Below are 22,050 nucleotides of genomic sequence, written 5' to 3'. Positions count from 1 at the left end.
TATTGTATGTGATTAAGTGTTACAGTAGCATGAATTTGACTGGGTGTAAATATGTGTGTCCTTGCATTACTATCCTTGTGTACATACAAACTTGCAAGTTTTTGTGCCAACCTGTCTATACGTACGCACACAGCCGTACATACCAACCTTATTGCATTTCTTTAGTGTATTTTGGGTATACGTGCATTCATGTGTGTTCTCGCTGACACATTGTGCGATAGCTGATGCTCTAGTTGGACAGTCAGCTTTTAGTCACAGGATACGTTCCAGAATAAACGAGTGGGTGGCATTCGAAAAAGTGATAAAAATAGAGAAGCGTTTTCATCAGGCATTGCTGGTCCTGAAGTACCCCCGCACTTCATTTGTCATGTTCCAGTGCTGTAGAAAGGTCCGGCTGAGATCAGTATCATTATGCAGCAGGTTAAAAAAAGATTTTGGTTGTTTTAATTTGTAACGCCAGTGCGAAGGACAGACTTAACCTGCTCTGACTCCCAAAATTCAGCCAATTGTGTTTCATGTACACATCTCCGAACACGTAATGGAACTACTTTCTTTTGATCCATTTATTTCTGAGAAAAGTTGTAGCAAGTGATGAAGTATGTTGAATCAAATACTTATTTACATCCATTAGAGTTTGGCTTTGTCTGAATCACTCTAAAGAATCTGCTAATTGCTTTTTTTCATACAAGAGTTTTATGTATAAACTTTAAATTTCCATTTGGCTGTTAAAACTCTGCAGTAGTTCAAATCGTACTTTGCTTACTAACCCTGAACAGTGTGTTATTAATAAAGAGAAATCCTCTTATTTTTATAGACTAAAAGTGTAATCCCACAGAGTGCTGGTCTTAGTCTGCTACTTTTCAGTTTATATGTAGCTGTCTTACCACAGTTAGGTATTGGAGCAGCTTATTATACAGATTATATACTGTCCACAGTAGAAAAGTTTAAAAAGTCTTGTCTTACTTTCAACATCTAGAAACCCACATCAGTTTGCTTTTCTTCTAGGACTTGTCTTCAACAGAAGCTAAGCAGTAAAATCTAAAGCTTAATGGAAAACACATGGAACAGGTTTCTGGAGGAAAGAAAATCTGGGCTTTAAAGGCAAACATGTAGCGTGATTAGGGACTGTTACCATTTTATGTTGCAAATAGCTTTGTGTACATTTTAATCTTTTTACATTTCAGATTTGGCATAATCTACAGTAGGTGTTAATGAGCAGCGTCTGCAACGGCCAAGCCTCCTATGATGGTCTATAATCAAAATGATATACATCCAAAATTCAGGACAGAAAGCTGAAAAGATCGCACGGCTGCCATGTTCCTTAAGGAGTTAAATATGTTAAATTTTGGCCATTTTATTACATCTGTTAATCTTGAACTCCTAAACTCTATAAATGGTGACAGGCTCCTCAAGTGTTCAGTGACCTGATTGTACCTCTCAGTGTTTCTGGCTGAGTAACATGAGGAAAGTTGAACAGGAATTGTAAGGGGCCCTTACTTATGTCCTCATTTGCTGGATCCTGACTGGGATCATTTCATGTATCCTTTAAAAAAAAAAAAAGATCAGTCATGTAGTCATTCTAATGTGGTGCATCTTTTGCTGTTTATTTGTCTATCAGAGATTACACAAAAACTGTTTCAGAGGAATTTCGTGAAACTTGTTTGAGAGGTTGAGCACGGGCAAAGGAGCAACTCACTGCATTTTCGGACCACTCTCATTAAAATTGCGTTAGGGCATTGACCTTGGCGAAGGATGCACTCTCTGAGTGCTCTTCCAGCTTTACGGTGCTTTTATTGTATTATACTTTGTGTCTTGAGCATTGCCTCTTATAGTGTTCTGTATGTGTTTTCTTGTTGGGTTCTGTGGTATTTTCTGTGCTCGCTTAGCTGTAAGCTTGTGCTCTGGTTTTGACAGGAGCATTAAGAGAAACACTTTTAAAAATGCATGAATCACACTGAGCACTGTGGGAAATACTACAAAGAGAGATATTTATTTTGTGTTTTAATCCAGCTAATTTTAATTAAAGAACACAAACGTTTTAAATGTTTAGAATAATCATTTATGTTGTATACATTCTTTGATGTTGTCCTAAAATCAAACAGCAATTATGGTTTACAGACATTATTAGCATTGCATTAGTATAGACTTGCTTCATTGCAGACATGTTGACTTGTAAAGACAGCTAAAGCACAGTTGTAAATACAGGTGGGACTCAATAATCCGACCCTTAACAATCAGAAAACCTTGCTATCCAACAGGCTTTAAGGAAAAACGAGCGGAACCCATGAAAAATAGCCTTAACATACCGACAGCCTTGGATTCCAACTCCGACATGACATTTTATGTCTCAAATAAGAGTAACAGCGTATTATCTGACTTAACAATCCGACAGATTGGTTACGTTCAGACTGCAGGACTTAATGCTCAGTTCAGATTTTTTTGTGAAATCCGATTTTTTGTGAGTTCGTTCACATTTCCAATTAAATGCGACTTGTATGTGATCTGCTGTGTGAACTTCATACGACCCAAAAGTGTCCCGCATGCGGGAATGAGGAAGAGGACACAACGGCGTCTCATGCACCGAGCGTGCTCAGTGTTTATGGAAGTAAACACAGCTGGTAATGGTGCAACGTATATTCTTAGAAAAACTTAAAAATCACCCACCATTCCCCCACTGCCGGAAATGTGACCGCAAACTAAACTGGCATCAGCAGCCAAGTACTGCCTGTGTGTCCCGCCCACTTCCACCCCATCGGAGCGCAAATATTCAGAGACCATAAAGTGCTATTCAGACCAGCCCTAGTTTGTCGCGTATCAATGACGTGTAGGTCGGATAAGTGCGACCTGCCGCTCAGACAGAAGTTGCATGGCAAAAGATCGGATACGTATCGGATTTAGGACCACTTATCTTTGATGTCAACCGACGGGTCCATGCACAAGCACTCCGGTCCAAGGCGTGAAATCCAGCAATGCGTAGTGTTGTACCAATACACAAGTTATTATAACAACTATGAACAATAAATATTAACAACAAATTACCTTTCAAGCATCAAGCCCTCCTTGTTTCTCGACCTCCGTCTTGACAATCCAACAGCCTCGCTATCCGACATAAAAGAAGGTTTTGCATTTAGTGTTGGATTATCGAGTCACGAATGTAACAACGTTAGCAATGGCTCCATTCTACTAAGTGTTTTAGTAAACCATGGTGATGCGTGAAGATGCACAACACCCAAATACAATCCATCCATCCATCCATCCATCCATTATCTATACACCGCTTAATCCTCACGAGGGTCACGGAGGGGCTGGAGCCTATCCCAGCCAACTTAGGGCGAAGGCAGGGGACACCCTGGACAGGTCGCCAGTCCAAATACAATCATTATGTCAAATAAAGTTGTTCTTGTTCGTTTTTTTTTTTTGGAGTTTGATGTTTTTAGAGTATTTTTGTGTGAATTTTGCATACTTAATAGTTATAACTTCATAGCATTACTTAAAGATGAGTCATTTTTATTTCCTAAATACTATAAAAATAAGCTAATCTCTGAGTGTGTGTTTCTTTCTTCCTGTGTATATGTACAGGCGTGCTATGGAACCTGTCGTCATGTGATGCACTAAAGATGCCAATCATCCAGGACGCCCTGGCCGTTCTGACCAACAGCGTCATCATACCCCACTCTAACTGGGACTCCTCCCCCAACCACCATGATGACCGCAAGCTCCACCTTCATACCTCCCAGGTGCTGCGCAACGCAACAGGCTGTCTCAGGTAAAAGCAGCACAGACACACACACACCTGCTGAGTGAAGACACCTGCCCCCTTTTTTTTCCACCTTCTCACTCATTCTTTACTCTCATTTATGAGGTTACAACAACATGCTGTTCACATATATTGTGTGCATTTCCACTTGCTTATCTCTCGGAAGTTCGGTGTATACAAGTGGTATGCATAATTTGCCATGGTTGCATTAAACTCTGCAGTGCATGTATGTGTGAAAGTGTGTGGTGGTTTATTTCATAATGTCTACAGAGATTAATATCAGAGTTGGTGAGTGAGAATGAATCTTGTCTTTGCTGAATCTTTCACTGCCGTGCGGTTATACAGCAGCTGCATATATTCACAACTCTAAACCATCCCATACTTCATAGTTGTTTCCCTTTATCCCTCTCGCTCATTAACTCCTGCTCTCTCACTAACTTGTGCTGGTCACCATGGCAACAACTCCTCCACTTGTATGAGTCCTTTGTGTGTTGACTTTCTTTTTGGTGCATTGTGCTGATAAGACATTTCTTAGTTTTTAAAGCTTGAAATATTGAAGGCCAACTTGGAAGATCACTGAGTTTATTCGAAATTCATTCTAAGAAAGTTCGTCATCTCTTATCAAATGTTTTGCACGCATAGATTTAGATCTATCATGTGGAAAAGAAGTCTTTTGTGAATGCGAAAATTCTGTTGAATATCACAGCGTTTAGCACCTTTCAATTAAAGAACATGTTCTCACACTAATATAAAAAAAGTTTAAATCCTGTGTTAGTACACACTTTATGTGAAAAAGGTTTTCTTTGCTACACACAAACAAAAAGGTGGTCACTGTTACTGTTGATGCAACTCAATTTTTACACAATTTTCCCTTTTATCGCACTGAATATAAAAAGTCTGATGTAATTCACAGACTTGTATGAAGTTATTTGAACTATTATATTATTGATTTGACCAAACTGAAATACCAAAATGTTCACCAAGGTGACAAGAATAACTGAAATATGTTGCAGCACATCTTTTTAAAGTAACTGTTATTATTCATATTCATATGCAGACACATACAAACTTATATTTACACGTAAATGTAAACCAGGGCTGTTCACCAGGTTAATTTAACTGAATGCATTTAAGTTTTTTTTTAGTTTTACTGTATCCACACTGTTTTATCTCAGTTCTTCATGTTACTAAAACCACACCTCACGTTCTTTCACACAAGTGCAATCAACCTGCTACTATAGCTCTATTAGCATACAGTTGTGGAAGCAAATACTTCAAACCGACTTTTATATGAGATTTTTTTGTAGCTTATTTCAATTAATTTACAAATTTGTCACAGGTGTTGCTCGCAAGTGTAATTGATTCATGAAGCTGTTTGAAATGAAGCAACCAGGTGTTGTCTTGGTTGAGGAAATCCTTGTACTAACCTGGCATATCACTAAACAAAAACTTAACACATTTTCAAGTTCACCTTCTTGGCATATAAGCTTCATTATAGAACAAATGGCACGTTTGTTCATTTCAAAGAATGATCACAGAAAAACTATTAGTTGACATCTGATAAATTGCAGGGTGTTTTGATTTTGGTCTAATCTTGAAAATTTGTGACAATGCGACAACCTTTGTACATAGCACAAACAAACTCCTTTAGTTTTTTTTTTTTCTTCTAATTCAGCTGTCGGTATTTAATGTATGACTATTAGAGGATTGTATGCTGTTAGCACAGAAAATGAGCTCTGGTCCTTGATCCCATAAACAACATTTGTTCATCTATGTACACACACTGTGTACTCGCACCAACTCTACAGGGTGTTGAGGAAAAAACAAAAGAAAAGAAAAAAAATAGCGAAAAAGAAAAGAAAGAAAGAAAGAAAAAAAAAACCTCCATGTCCACTTGGCCATCTCACTTTGAGCTGTGTACTCAATCAACCTCCAGCAGCCTGTGGATTAAACCTCACCCCTTTGCAAGGCTCCTCTCAAGCTGTTTCAAATGGTTATCTCCAGCTGCCGAATGTCTCTCCAAAGCATGTCAAAGCCATTCTTAAGATGTTACAAACAGATTTTTGTACATATTCTCGTAATTTTGTGTGTCAGGGTCATACGAAAGCGAAGGCTCCAGTTGCTGCAGTCATTCTTCCACTTAAGAGTGATTTGAATAGTTAAATAGAAACACTAACAGGGGCGAACCAAGTGGTTAGGACACATAACACATGGGTGCAAATGCTGCCGACAGTGAGTCCCCAGTCCGGTACTCAGCCAGCTGGACACTTAACGCAGTCATTCCCCTGCTCTCTTTCCTCACATTTCCTGTCTCTCTCCACTGTCCCTATCTAATAAAGGCAAAATGCCCAAGCATGTGATTACTAACTCACTAAGTACATCTCATTATGAATGCTTTTCAGTCAGTCAGGCTTATGTGACGGCTGGCTGACAAGTAAAATGTGCATCTCTTACCAGTCAGTGTAGAAAAACCAAACCAACACTGACACATGTCATTACATTACATTAAAAAGACACATTATACGTAACATTACATTAAAAAGGTATGTTTAAAATAAAAGCAGAAAGTGAACTCAAACACAAAAACAAGCTTAAAGCAAAGGTAGGCAGTATTTGTTTGGTGTTGTTTGGCAAAAATCCCATTGTTAAAAAAAAAATAAAATTCATACTAACCATTCAGCATGTCATTATTCAAGGAGGAAAACTAGACTTCTGCAGCTTATGCATAAAATACAGGTGATTAAAAATGTTTGAAGCCATGTGGTGTGATATTTTTACAGTTTTAATACATGATATTTTTAACATAATTTATTACATGTGTTGAATTATTACATGATTTATTGAATATCTTTTAAAAGGTGCTGTAATTATTTAACCACTAAGAAAAAAATCTAACAGAATTATCAGTGTTGAAGGCCGGTTGTGTAGACTTTGTAAAAGAAAACAACAGGTGGTCTAATAATTATTTCCAGAGCTGTATGAGGGTGAGATTGCACTGTGCCAGCAAAGGCCCCCGCATTCTCTTAAAGCCATTCTGTGGATAAGGTTTGTACAGATGCAATATGCATCACAACACTAACATTTATTTATAAAAGATTTATGTTATATCAGTTATCATTAGCTTCAACAGGAAAATATTGGTAGCCTCATAATTGAAGGGCATACCACATACACGTGTCTGTTTGGTAAACCATCTTTTCACTTTACCTCAAAGGATCTGCTGTATTCTGCAGTGAACCGCTTTTGATTTCTAATTACAGATTTTAGTGTTGGGTGCATTGTCTTGGATTCAGTTAGACGCAGTATAGCATAGATAAACATTTGGAAGATATGATCCTGCCGATTTGTGTTTTTTTTTTTTGTTTTCTTTTGTGTTTTTTCTCAGTTCTCTGCCTTTTGTCATTAGTATTCTGCTGTTGGTCTGCAGGACAAGATGATTGCGCACAAAATCGCAATATCACAAACACCTGGACAAATCTAATTCAGTCCACTAATAGCTCCGTAAACGTATTATGTTGTTGTTTTTTTGGGTGGAATGAGTCAGAGCAGTGTTGATTTCTATGGTAATTTCTTGGCTATTGTGTATTATTTGCCTTATATTGTTAAATGAACAAAAAAAAATAGATTTTGTTCACCTTTTGTACATGACGGTGACAACACCAAATTAAAGGTCAAAATTAACACAAAAATGTTCATTAAAAAAAACAATATTAAATAAATAAATAAGGAAAAATAGAGGCGTATATAACTGCGTACTTGCAACGGTGCAGAATATACAGTAGGTAGTTGTGATTATAAAGTTAGTCTTTAGTGTAATTTTTATGAAATTTATTCTCTTGCCGTTTTAAGACGTAACGGCTTGTGCACCACAGATAATGAGTTTTGTGTCTTAAATGGGCTATGTATCCTGGGAGCTACACTTTGTAAACATCTAAAATAAACACATTAACTGAAATTTCTTTGGATGTGTTTTTTTAAAGGCCAAATGAGCTGAAACGGTTCTCTGTTACGTAGCTTGCCTGCCGACAGCATGGAGCAAAAAATCTGGCAAATATTTGAGAATCCCTTAGTGTCCATTGTGTTGAAGTCGTGACACCAGAAAAGAGGTATTTCATCCAAATCACATGCAGTTGCTATTAAATCCCTCTTAGACTTCACCGCTGCATCAGTAGACACAGTGTTTATTGATGCAGATAGATGCAGAAGAAGCAGAAGTGTTGCTGTTGATTTCTTCAAAGGTTATTTTTCAAATCCTGCGAATCACACACTAAACCCTGTAGATATGTGCTCAGTATAGGAATCCGTTTACTTGTGGTTCTCTGTGTTCTTTTAGTTGCTTGTTTGTCCCTAATAAAGATGTATTGCCTGCAGCTAAGTTATCAGTTTTCGCTAGCGACATCTGTAGATTTCTAACTTTTTTTTGTCAAGTTTATTTTCCCCACCCCTAACTCACTAAACTGTTTATAGGACTTTAGTGCATGTGTGTGTGGGTACCTAAAGATGCAGGGGAAGATAAATGATGCTGTCATTGCATTGTTCCACACTGCGAAGTTACAGATCTAATTGTAAAAGCTGGTAAAGGAGAGGGGAAGGCAGGAGAGCAAAAAGGAAGAAGTTGGAAAAATTAGAACAGAGTGAATGTAGAAGCGGTGAACAATGCAGAAGGAGAGACTAACGCAGAGCAATGAAGGTGTTTCAGCTGCTCTCCGGGGTTGTTTTCTAGCTCGCTATCTTTTTCTTGGGGTTAAAGTGACACAAGACCACAATGTTCGGGTCCCAGTGTACCTCGGCTCAATTTCAGACCTCTCACCTCTCTCATTATCCCTTTGCTGTGTGTGCTTGTGCAGCTGTGTCATGCCCGAGTGTGTGTATATGCCTTTCTGTGCACTTCTGTCTGTGTGTATTTGTTTGTGTATGTGTTTGAGCTTGTATGTATTGTATATATATATATATGTCAAACAATATGTCTTTGTGTGCACATGTGAGCTCACACAAAAAGCAAAGGCGTAAACCAAATCAGTCTCTGAAATCACAGCTGGCGAGGGTGAGTCACTGATAATGCGAATGAACTGGTGTCAGGGCATCAGGTGTTTCTATAATGGGCGTGTGCTAGTGTGTGTTTATGTGTGTTTTCTGGTTTGTTTGAGTGTTGATTTGTGCGCGTATTCCACGTGAGCCAAGCAGCTAATGATGCTGATGGACCCATATGGTGTCTAATTGAGTTGTGGGTATTACCCTTTCCTTTGCACATGTATGACCACGCACACACAAACGGTGCATTGATTTATTTGGTAGAAGTGGATGCCGCATTCAAAGATGGCACTCCATTCGTTCCTATGTATGCTGCTCAATGGCCACATACTCTGAAAAACGTTGCATTTAACACTTTTGTTTCCAAGTCCTCCGTCCGACTGAGCGTATGCCCTTCTGAGGCTTCCACGGGCGAATACCATAAACTAAAAATAATCATGCAGCTCTTTTATTCACCGTTTTACAGCTGCTCGTTTTTCAATGATTGTCAATAGCCAAAAAAAAAAAAAGTGCTTTTTGGGTCGGCATGCTTCACAAGATGAACGAGGAAACGAACGAGGACATTGAAATCAGCCGGTTTGTCCACTATGCCACAGTCGCTTCAAAACCCAGTGCTGGTTCAGCCTTGGTTCAGTGTTATCAGGCCAGACACAAGGTCTTCTGTTGAGGGGTTTCCATATCCTCCATTCAGAGGCTGTTTAACTCCCTGCAGGTTGTTGGTTTGCAGCCAAGCAAGAGAGAGAAAAAGCTACCTGCTGCCTCAGAGCTGTACACACTGTTAGTATGTGTGTGCGTTTCTTTACTTATCAGGATCACACACTCATAAATGTTTTCAGCTTGTTTCTTTTTAGATATCCACAGACGTGTATGTGCGGTTAGGATTAGTTTTTGGATAAATCAACACTGAAATCTGTGGTCACGAAAGAGTTTTTTTCCCCATATTTATTCCATTGATATTAATAGGTTTGTATGTATGTGTGTGCCATCTGGCGATGACCCTCTGCTGCCTGTGTCCTCATTGACACACACACACGGTCAGACACTCGTGCAGAGCCACCACACACCAGCTGTTTGAGACAAAGTCACTCAGTAGTCATTTGTTCCTTGAGCAACATTAGAGAGCCATCTGTCTGAGATTCACTCATGTTCACGTCTTTCCTGTGAATCTTGCACAAATCGTACAACAACTGCAGAAAGTGAGTAACATATGATTTGCACGGGGACTGGCAGCTCATGTCCTGATGCTGCACCTTGCAAAAGAAAATCAGAGGTAAAAATCTAAAGTACACAACCTGTGTAGTGTCTTTTAAGCGATGTAATTGCTGAAAAACTTGTTCGACTATGCAGTACTCTAATGGCTGCCAAGCCAGCTTTCTGCAGATGCCAGGGAGCTTGTTAGTGAACTTTTCTCACTTTTGTGTGGATGCCACTTTTCAGAAAATAATATTGTGTTGTTAACAATGTATATGCTGAAAGTCATTATACCTTTAAGGCTGGTTAACTATACGCTGTGGCTTTGTGTACTTTTTTGCAATCCAATTACAGCAGTGATGTACAATGATGGTAGCAATAGTAGACCGTTTGTGTAAACTGACTTGAATTGAAAATAGAATAGAAAAACACATGGGTTTCCAAGTTATCTGTGGGACGAGACATTTAAGTATACAAGCCAGATCAGTGACATTCAAATTGTTTTCATGATTTTGGTGCAAAGTAAACTGAAAACAAATGTGAAAGGTTGTTAGAGTGGATGACACCCAGATAAAGCAGGTGGAAGGTGCTGCATAGTAGCCTTAAGTTCATTTCTATTTAGCAGTGGTCAAAAGAAGAAAGCTGTTTGTTCTGGGCAGCTCCACAGTAAAAATGTGAGTGTATGACCCATCTTTTGAAGTGATTCTCAGAGACTCATACGACTGACTGTAAAGATGTATATTTTTATTTGTGTGCCCTCATTAGCTGATGACAATAGAGAAGAGCTCGGAGTCCAGCGAAGGAGGCACAACAAAGATCCACAGCTGGAGCCAAACTGAGGGCATTAGACATTACAGTTTATGGTTGGCTGAGGTGTTGAGTTGTAATGATAACATATAATATTAATTGAGCCTTTTACTGTAGATGTGTGCACAGGTTCTGCAGGTTTTAATGCCTCAGTAGAGCAGCAAACATTCTCAAGGATCAATCCCATACTGGACACCATCTGTTTGACCCACTACCCTCAGGTAGACACTTCAGATCCATCAAATCACAGACGAACAGACTGAAAAGCAGCTTCTACCCCAGAGCCATAGGGGAACTGAACTCTGTCTGACACTCACACTAACTTCTGGACCAGAGTACCTACTAGTAACCCCTTCTATTTATTTATTATACACTAAGCGATTATTGATTAATGTCATTTGCAATGACAATCAAGAAATTCTATTCTGCTGTATATGGGATTTCGAATCACACATCAGAACCCAAGACTGATCTTTGCAACCTCTGATACGTCTTATATTTGATTAACTTCAATTGAATTGTCCTACATGTAAACTAAGTTCATTCAACTTTTCCTACTATATTAATTACCCTCTTTTTTGTTGTTATGGGATCCAAAAAAGATACATGTCTGTGTCTTTTTCTTGTACGTTGATGATGTTGGCCCTGCAGCACTGTTTGTTTGGGGTTTTTGTTTGTTTGTTTCCCAGAAAGCAGGTTCCTGCTGCAACACTGCCACATTTCTCTCCAGTGATTCCTTTCTGAATTTCCAGAGAATAAGCCAAAAAGCCTTTTTTTTCTTTTCTTTTTAACCCTTTAGGAGAGCAGAAATGACGGCCAACATTACCATTTAATGGACATGCTTCCATCACTAGCCCGAGCATGTAATGGTTTTTGTTTTTCAAAATTCGGAGCTACAGCTAGGAAACCGTTTGCTCTTTACCACCAGCGCCAATTGCTCTTCTCTGTTACTTAACTGCAGCTAAAATAACAACTATTAAATTCAGAATGGGATGCTCAATCAAGTTCTGTGCCTTTTTGCTCAGTAGGTAATTATTTAACGATGCAGGCTAATGAGTTAGACTGAATTAATGAGGAGTGACATCAGCTAGGATAAAGTGTAAGCCTGTAATGGACTCGTTAAATAGTTGAGATTACTAGTTAAATTTAAGGTGATACACAGACACCCTCATTTAGACACACATACAAACACACACACACACACACAAGTAACTGAGGCCTTTTGTGCTTAAGAGTTCATATGTACACCCATTGCTGAAAGGCCCTGACTGGTCACTGATTTAAACCATTAAAATTTCACATAATACTTAAATATTAAGTTCAACTTTTAATGCCTTAAAATGTCTATGTAACTGTGCACCATTGCTTCCTTTTGAACGCACAGGCCTATGAAGCCTCAACCTTTGTCTACATGCATCCAACTCACTGCTGCTCAAGCCCACCAGCTCACCTATCACTCTGTTCAAACACTGTAGTACCACTATATAATACACAATCGTGAGAAGGAGCAATTCAGCCATACAGGTTCAAACAGAAAACTGATTCCAAAGAAGAATCCTGATACTAAAAGTCCCGATCTGCAAGCAGAAGTAATCGATTCTTTAGGTTTGTTTTTGATATGTAGCCAGGAATCTCTGAATCTGTGTTTTTTGTGCTGCATTTTTAAGGTGGAAATGCTCAACCATGAAGCTGACTGCTTATTCTGCTCATGATCTGTCTTGTAACATATAAAAACCACCATATGGACACGTTAACAAGGTGAAAAATTTGACTGTCACCCGAGGGGGTCTTTTTCTATCTCACCTTCCATACTCATTCTCTATCTTTTTAGTAAAATATGCCATCTAATGTGGTCTCTCGCAGCAATAACCATTTGCACAGATTATGTTATCAGGGTCTATGAATCCCTTTTGTTAGCGTGAGGTAGCTGACTCAAGCAAACAACCCTGCATTATCTAAATATTCCATGATGCAACATGGCAAGATGTGAAATGCCTGAGGACACATTACACCTGAGAAAAAAAAAAGAAAAGGGAGTAAATAAATAAATAACAACAAAAAAAAAAAACGTTAGCAGGCTTTTTTTCTGCATAAGAAATTCTGCCCTCACAGTTTTTCTCAGTAACTAGCACAGAAGGAAAGGTGTGTTGCGGAAAAGGCACAATATGTCATGCTTCATTTCAGAACCACTAGACTAACAAGCATGTGTGCACAGACACCGGCACACACAAATACAGTTTATACACAAGCACATACACATGGCAACCTCTACTTGCAGTCCAAGGGGAAGCTGCACGCAGGCCTTCAGAGAGCAGACAGACACAAGCTATTAAACTGTGTTTGAGAGGTAGCTGCAGTAGTTGTGGACATGACTTAGTATAAGGCCAACATCAAAAGAATTTCTAGTGATGCACAATATTAAAATTTCTGGCCGATACCGATATCCCATATTAAGATTTCTGATATCGCTGATATCACGGATGTCGATATTCAATTTTTGTTCACACCGAAACATTAGTGTAAGTAAGCTGTTAGAACGTGAAAACTATTTAAAAGAAGTCTGTATCAAACTAGACCACATTGTCTTCTTTATTAAGTAACAAAAGTAAAACATATTTAAACAAACTGAATATTATATAAATATAACTACTATGTAAATATAACATAACATATTTAGCTTTCAAGTCCAGAACCATTTAAGTAAAAACATCTTTGAAATAGCAGAAATATCAAATGTGGAGATGAGGGCACTAATGTTTGACAATCATCGGTTTTTCACATTGGCTATATTTGTTCATCGGAGCAATATCGGAAAAAGCACTAATATGGACCGATGTGGATGTGGTTGCCGATATATTGTGCATCCCTAATAATTTCCATTTCACAAGAATTCTAATTGCTGTGTATTAAAAAAACAAATTGAAGAGAATACCAAGCTTGGGGTTTTTGAGATGATATTGACAGTACTAAAGCTTTATTTCACCTCTCCTGTAATCTAAGTGTTTTCTAAAACCATAGAGAATGGCTTCGTTCACTGTAGTCTGGCATTAATGAATGAATAAATCACTCATTAAAATGTGCTAATTGCTAAATGTCCTAATTGGATGAAAGCTCCCTTCAGTGTTCTGTGCTTCTATTTTTCTTAAATTATTTCCTGGAACTATTTATTTTAATTTTTTTTTTTAGTTATTATTATTGCATTTTGATGAAAATTTAAGGAAGATAAAATGACTTGCATTTGCAGAGTTTTGCTTCTTGTGAGATCTGTTCTGAAATTACTAACAAGCGCTTCTTGAGCTCTTCCATCCACCCATAGGAAAATTATTGTGCAGCTCACAATAGTCTCATCAGAAATAAATCATCTTCTTATTTGGAGATTACCAAATTCTGACCTGTTTCTCCTAAACCCCCACCCCCCCGAGGAGAAACAAGGAATAAAAGAATAAATCAATCTAAGATGAATTATCCTGTCCATTTTGAGAGTACCAGGGGAAATAGAGGGAAATCAGGAGCTTTTTTTGTGCTGTGCTCATAGGCTTTTCAGAATTTTCTCCTTTCATAACTGTGTAGAGAAGTAAATAGATAAAAGAGAGATCAAGGCTTGCAAGATTTTGATGTCAATATTGTTTAATTTTGGGATCAAGTACTCCCGATGTATGTCTGATCAGGTGTTTAGAGGCAACAGAAGTACTTAAGAAAATGTGCAGTGATATTGAAGATACAGTCATCCTTCCATTAACTTAACCAGATGTGCACGAAAAAGAAAAATACGAGTACATCAGCACACCCCTAATATTCCTCCTTCTATGGCAAGTTACCTGAAACTGTCAAAATGCCTAAACAGGTATCAATGTATGGACCAGTTATTAGACAAACTGTTGACAATAATACACGGAGATCGAGCAAATAGAAGCAAAGGAATTGCTGGAAAATGATGAGATTTTGTAGGGATCCTAAAGTGAAAAATCTGTTGATCCGTCAGCAGCTATAGGTCGAGAGTCCATTTCTAAATATATTCTTGTTGGATCACCATGAAAAGTTGAGAAAACATTCATGTTGGCAGGAGACCTGGCAATTTTAGTGTCCCCTGACTTTCCCTTTAGCTTCACCAGCAGGACACCTGCTCTGCTCTTGTTTAAAAGGCTTTTGAAATATAATTATAGCAAATCAATGAGAAACTAAAGTTTATATGTGGATCTTAAAAGTGAGACAACTCAAGAACTGATAAAATACACAGAGTTTAAACTTGAATTTGATCACTGTGATAAATTTTTGATATTGTGCAAGCTCACTTATAGGCCAATCAAGTTCTCTTTTGTGTCCTACAGTGAACTCAAGAACCGATTATTTCAGACAAATAAAGATCAGGGCCAAAAGAGAGAAATGCATTTTATGATCATTGAGATCAGGTTAAGATGGGAGGAAGGCTATTTCTTAGAAGCAGAATGTAAAAAAGTAAGAGAAACTCGTCCACATCTCATATTGATGTTCAGCTAAGCTTAGTTATCTGTAGATCAAATAAGCTGCGCAAAGAAAAGATCGTATTTTAAATTTTCCATTTACCTTGTAAGATTTAGTACACTGTGTCAAGTAAAAACAAACAAAAAACTAAATTTTAAGCTCCAATGTTCTTATTTAATTAGATGTTAATTTTCTACTCATTTTTAGGAGCTCATGTGTTTTTCATTTTCAGGGAAAGAAAATGTGTTCAGAGTTACAGGCTGACGGGTGATAGAACAGGTGTGACTGTATAACTAGAACTCAAAATAGAGATGCAAGGACTCATGAGGGGTTAAAGTCCAAGGAAGCTTATTTCTCATCTTCAATCTGTTTTGTCTTTGGAAAGCAGGGCTCAACCTTTCTTACATAGTATGGAAACCGTACCATAAAGAGCTGTTTACCACAAGCCAGCAGAAAAGAGTTTCATGTTCACCGTCATACTATAAGTAAGATGTCACTGTTGTTTTTCTCTTTGAGAGAGAGATGCCGGACAGATATTGTTTCTCTCCCCATTGCAATGGAATAAATTTACCAACCACCTCACAGTGTATTTGTTTTATTTTTAAGGTGATAAAAGTCATGGCAGTATTTTCATGACAATCACAGTCTTAGAAAATCTGAGCTTGCATGATATGGTCTGGCTGTTCAGCGATAACATTCAAAAATGAAAACATCTTTGGACGTCCTCCATCCACCTCAGTGTCTTATCTTTATCTCCAAGAAGTAATACATTCTTTCGTCAAGGTTCTGTCTGTGAGATAGTTGTTAAGAGAGAAGGTTCAGAAGAGAGAAACAGAAGCGTGCCACAAGTGAAATTATTTTTTCCCCAAATTGCCACAGGGTTCATCGCTGAATACGATTTTTTTTTGTTTTGTATCAGTAAAATCTCACCAGTTAAGTCAAAGGTGCTTATTCTGTCTTCCTGATAACAATGGAGGCAAAGATCACAGCTTCGTGCAACTTTTCTCAGTTAAACATTTATGTTGCAGCGCCAAGTACCTTCTCACCCCCACCCGTGATAAGGTATCAGATTAAAAAAAAAAAAAAAAACTTGATGGAAATCTCAGTAGAAGTCAGCATATTCAAGGCTGAGCATTAAAGCAGTAAATAATTCACCCTCTCGCTTTCTCACCCACCCACCTCCTGTCTTGGGTGCTTAAACATTAGTCAAGGTGAAGTGTTTTTACTGTTCTGTTGTCTTATATCGACTTGACAGAGAATTGTGTCTGTGCTAAGCGGCATTTCCACCGTGTGCTTGTTTGCACATTAGCATTCAAAGCGGGTGAAAATGACTTGACCTTCTCTTGGAAGCGGAGAGCCGTGAACGTGAAGTTTTAATTGAGTTCTCGTGTCTTCCCCCTTTTTTCTCTTTTCTCTTTCTCATCAGTACAATTTATGAATGACCTCATCTCATAGACTGGCGAAACAGCTGTGATCTCTTTGCTGTGCCAGCGTGATGGATGGACTTATTCACTCGTGCCATCGCGTCGTCTCCTTGTTTGCACCGCAATTGTCTTGTCCTCATCTGTTTTCTGACATTTCACCTTCCAAGAATGATATTTAAACTCATGTTACCAAACTTCAGTAATTGGTTTGTTCACACTTTTGAATGCTTGCTCTCTGTTTTGCTTGTCATCTGCACCCGCAGACCCTTATCAGTGAGGGGGTGTAATGGAAGTTCATTGCAGTGTTGTCCTCAAATAAAGGTTCAGTCTGTAACAACCAGCCAATAAACACAGAGATATAAAAAGACATAAAAGCAGTGACTGTACATCCACATAGTCGTACTACAGCTAAAAGCCATAATGTACGGGTATGATGACACTGACATTTTTGCTAACTTCACTTAATGTGTAGCCATTATACTGTAGTAGTAGACATTATCTAAATGCAGCCAGATTGGGTCTCTTAGTGATAAAGTGAGCCATTCTTACTTGAAAGCAGCACAGAAATGAATACTCAGACAGTTGAGTACAAAAACGCTATCAGCTGTTCATAGTTATGCTCGTTTGTAGCCCTTCAATCTGGTTACCAGTGGATGTACTCAAGTATATACTCTCAAAACTTCTAAACACTCGTCCACCCGAGTGCTTTGTGTCTGCCCATTGATTTTAATTTTAGAGGACAACACTGTCCTCTTCCATTGGCACTACTGAGCTTAATTGAATTGATTCTGCCAAATACGACTATGCTAAAGAACTACACTGAGTGGCTGTGACAATGAGGTTTTAAGACTACACTTAGGCATTTGCTTCCTGGGTATTTAAACACATACACCCTCACACATGCCACAGAATGCTTGTTATGGAGCTAACACTGATTTCCCTAAAGGCAGTCTGCAACATGATGCACAAACAGACACACTCTATAGTCAGTTAGACACATTTCTTGCTTTTATATTTCAGTGAATGCTATTTTTGAGCAACAGATTGACTGAGGGAATTTATGAAGCTTGCCTTGGAAAATGAATTTCCAGAATTTCTAAGAAAAAGGCTACGGGAAAAGTTGCCTTTGGTGTCAGTACAAAGCTGCATCCTCTAAAGTATATGATATACCACACGTCAAAATTAACTCTTCCCCTACATCTGGCACAGCTTCCTTCCAAGCTGTTAATCAGTTTAAAAAGCGCTTGCCTATTTTTATCAGTCATTTGTAGTAGAACTGTGATTTTCTATTGTGGGCATGGATAACGAGCTCCAGTTTGTGTCAATGTGTTTGTGTCGTGTATTGCAATAAATGTACCTAATTCGTACATAATAATTGATCCAACTGTGTTGCAGTCACTCACTGTGAAGTATTTATGGCTTTGGTCAGTGGGTCATGTTGAGTAGCTGTAAATCATCATCATGCAAACATTCAGCCGTGTCTGTTTCTGCATTCTTGTCTGGTATTGTTCATATAATGCATCTTTTGGCTTCTTAAAGGCAAAGTTGTGAAGCATTTTTTTGCGATGGATATTCATACATGGGTTTGAATCAGTGGTAGTTTAAGTTTCTTGTGTGCTTTATGTCTTGTGCAGTCGTTAGCTGAAAATTGATCATATAAAGGTCCGATCAAAGTGATTGCTTTGTATAAAGCAAAAATCATACCTGATTTGAATTTGACAGCCATCCACCTTGAAGTCGTCACCTTGTGCAGCAATACAGTGGTCTGGGCCACATTTGGAACTTATCAGCTTGAATTTTATTTTAAGGAAGAGGAAGAAGTTGCAGGAAGCCGAGCCTCGTGACTCGGCCAGGTGGGGTGCAACAATTGTGTTGTTATGTTGTTGTGGCCTAAGGACTTGAGGGAACAGGCACGATCGCACTTGGAATGATTCAGGTTGCTATGCCAAATGCGTCCTCTTAGACGCCACAGGATGTTACAGTACAGCTCTGCATCAACAGTAGGATTCTGGAGGATGAATTTGTGGTGCACAACCTCATGAATGTTGAACAAAACGACAAGCATTCAAGACTGCTGTTTGGATTCTGGCTGCATGAATAAACCCAGTTCTCAGTTATGAAAATGAAGGTTGACTAGTTCGATGTTAACCATCTGTTCAGTGTCAATGTTGAATTTGCACATTTACAACTGCAAGTGGTCAGAGCAAGACTTCCAGACAGTCTTCCATGTGTGGCAGGAGCACTTGGAGCAGTGTATCTCTGCACAGGAAGACTACTTCAAAGTGGCCAAGTTTAAATTGAAATATATATATTACACAGTCCCAAAACTACTTGATCACGCCTCATGATATTCATACACTTTAGCTTCATTTTTATTTTATTGGCACATGCATGAGTCACTGTCTGGTACTGAGTGTATCTATATTCCAGGCAGCTCCCCGGTGAATCCCAAACAAATCCAACCCAACGCCACCCACCTGTACCTCCAGTTCAATCAAAATTTAATTCATTATTTCTGCGCATCATATTGGCAAAGCTGCTAATAATAAATGGAACAATATTGTCAAATTATCAAAGCAGCGTTGGTGTGAGTATTGGCTGTGAAGTTCAGGCACCAACTGTCTCACTAAAGCAGCTCCCCCCTCCCCCTCTTTCCTTTTTTTTGGACTCAAGTCAAGTACTTTAAATTGAAGTGAGCCTTCGGGGCATAGATTGAGATGTATCCAGAATTTTAATGCTCCCTTTTCAATTGTTTAGTTTAGGGAGAGCTGCCAGGTTCCCCCAGTATCTGTTTCTCACTTTCTCTCCCTCTGCCTCTGTCTCTCTACACCTCTTATTAACAGCTTTCTTTTTTCTTTCATCTGTCTTCATGTCTTATCTTCCCTCCTCAACCAGCTCTCTCTCTTCCCCCATTTGTTGTACTCTTTGTGTTTGGCAAACACACCGGCATACACACACACACACTAACACACACATGCACACTCTCCGACCAGTGTTTTTTGTATGTGTTGCAGGAATGTAAGCTCAGCAGGTGAGGAGGCAAGACGAAGGATGAGGGAGTGTGACGGCCTGACAGACGCTCTGCTCTACGTCATCCAGACCTCTCTGGGCAGCAGCGAGATCGACAGCAAGGTGTGTGTGACTCCGAACTTCTGAGCTCGTGTCTAAATGTGTATTTTCAAACTAAATCAATAAGTGTCTCACGCCCTGTCTTCATCACATCCAAACTGACTAAATCTTTTTAGCGCACAGGAGGAGACAAGAAAAACTGCAGCCACAAGAGGAATTTTAGTTTTCGAGGAGCGTTTAGTTCATCAGCATATATTATTTAGGGCAAATTAAAGCTCTCCAAATCAAAGTGTTGCAGTATATTTTTCTGCCAATTTAGCTGCAGTAGTCAAAGCTGAGTGGGTTTATGTTCACTTTGCGTTTTTTGCTGTGTGAGGACATGTTCATGTTGGCGTGGAGTCTATATGTGTGTTCATGTCGCAGTACACGCGGGCCAGTCAATACTACGTAAACAGCGTCGTGGATGGCTGACTTTTCAAGGTCTCCCTGTCTCCCAGCTTTTCTAAATGGCCATCCTTAATCACTGTTTAACCGCCCGCCCCTCTCCACCGTTTGCCTGCAGTCACCAGAGGAGAACCATTGTCGCTACAGTAACTAAGACTGATTGGCAGACAAACCGCCAAGTGGTCACCGTTGCAAAAGCAGCGCACATTAGCCATGTGCTCATTTTGTACTTGGTCTGCCTTTTTTTTTTCTTTTTTCTTTTTTTTTTTTTCTCACCTGCTATGACCAGAATGTCTGCTTATCTGACTGTCTAACTGTTGGATTCATCTGGTCCATCATTAAAAACGCTTACGAAAAAATAGATCTTAATGAGTCTAAAATGTATAATTATTGTCCAGTTACACCACTTCACCAATATTTTGTGCAGATTAGTTTAAAAAAGAAACATCTATTTGTCACATTAATCTTTTAAAAGAGCAGAAACTGGCGATAAACACGAGCTCAGGTTGTCGAAGTTGCGTTATAACTGATTCTCTGCCAGTTCCTGTGCCTTTAAACTGTATTCGTATAATCAGTTCCCTCATTATTAGTACTCTCACAAAAAAAATCCCCCTCGCCGTCAAACTCTGAGGATTCTTCAGGATATGCATTTTGATCATCAAGACAGTCTCTCCCCTCTAATCCTTTCATATTCACAAATGCAGGCGAGATATGTAAAAGATCTGAGGAACATTCACTATATGCAAAGTGACAATTTTCATATCCGAGACATTAAGCATAGTGTACAGATTACTGCTATTATGCTGTAAAGACCTGCACAGCTGAAGTCTCTTAACTATTTTTTCAATTAATTTAACAGATACAGTAATTAAAATTGATGGCGCAAGACCTAAAAGACGAAGCACATCATTCTTCATATACAACCAATATAACATTAACATTTCAAGATGATGTGATATTGATATTATCAGCTTGCTCTGAGTGTGGTTATTACTGCAGGGGGCAGTTCACTACAAGCCTATGTAGTGTTGCGTCCAAGAAGAGTGCTTGGACTAGCAGATTGTAAAAGCCCTTAGTGGCGATCAGCACAAGGTCGCACAGACAATGTAAGAACAGTGGTTTCGGTCAAGTTTTTTTCTCTTCTTTTACAGTTTTAGGAGTAGAAATTCTGTGTTCCTGAGAAACCCACCCAGGTGTACAACTTCAAATCTGTAACTGACCTCTGACCTTTCTGTGCTGACCACAAGTTATACATAATGATTTAAAACCAAGATCAAGCAGTCTTTTTATTCTCTGAACCGTGCAGCCGGAAACCAAAGGGTACCGAATAAACGTGAAATAACAGATCGAAATATGAAATGTCACAGCAAATTGTAAATAAAATGTAACTTCTCCAACATCATTCTATAATAGCATGTGAATAGAATTTCAGACATGACTGCAGCTCGCTGGAGTGAGACATTGTTTTGTTTGTTGCATCTCTTGAGGCTGTTCAATTACACTCCTTAGTTGTTTTTGTGTAAACCAACGGTCAGACTGGGAGAAGATTGATGATTTGTCTTTGTTAATTTCCACTCTGTTGACTCGATGTCTCCCTCCTTTCTCTGTGACATACACACAGTCAGTGCAAGTGCACACTAACGAATAGACAACATACACTGTAAGACATAGTTTGCTCTGGAAACACACACTGTCACATGTTCTCTGGCTGCCGGGTTCGCCTCTAAGCTTGGTGTTTAATGGGGTGCGATGCAATATATTGGGTTTTGTCATTTGTCCTCATTTACCCAAGTTTCATTTAATCTCATTTCAAAGTCAGCGCAAACAAAAAGCAGAAGCATATTACCTGTGAGATTATTGTTGTTC

At 38.8% G+C, this 22,050-nt stretch overlaps 1 protein-coding gene across 3 annotated transcripts in view; it reads left to right on the top strand.

The window, feature by feature from the left end:
* The window catches only part of ctnnd2a (catenin (cadherin-associated protein), delta 2a), a 272,067-nt gene that overhangs the window by 202,259 nt on the left and 47,758 nt on the right, over nt 1-22,050 (top strand). For all 3 annotated transcript variants that reach the window (XM_008276295.1, XM_008276293.1, XM_008276294.1), the window contains 2 exons: nt 3,580-3,766; nt 19,686-19,803. In XM_008276295.1, the coding sequence (XP_008274517.1) occupies nt 3,580-3,766; nt 19,686-19,803 (305 nt within the window). The remainder of the gene's footprint in view (nt 1-3,579; nt 3,767-19,685; nt 19,804-22,050) is intronic.

The sequence above is a fragment of the Stegastes partitus genome, unplaced genomic scaffold, assembly GCF_000690725.1.
Source record: "Stegastes partitus isolate 25-593 unplaced genomic scaffold, Stegastes_partitus-1.0.2 Scaffold68, whole genome shotgun sequence".
Taxonomy (NCBI): Eukaryota; Metazoa; Chordata; class Actinopteri; family Pomacentridae; genus Stegastes; species Stegastes partitus.
This window is presented reverse-complemented; position numbering and strand designations above follow the sequence as displayed.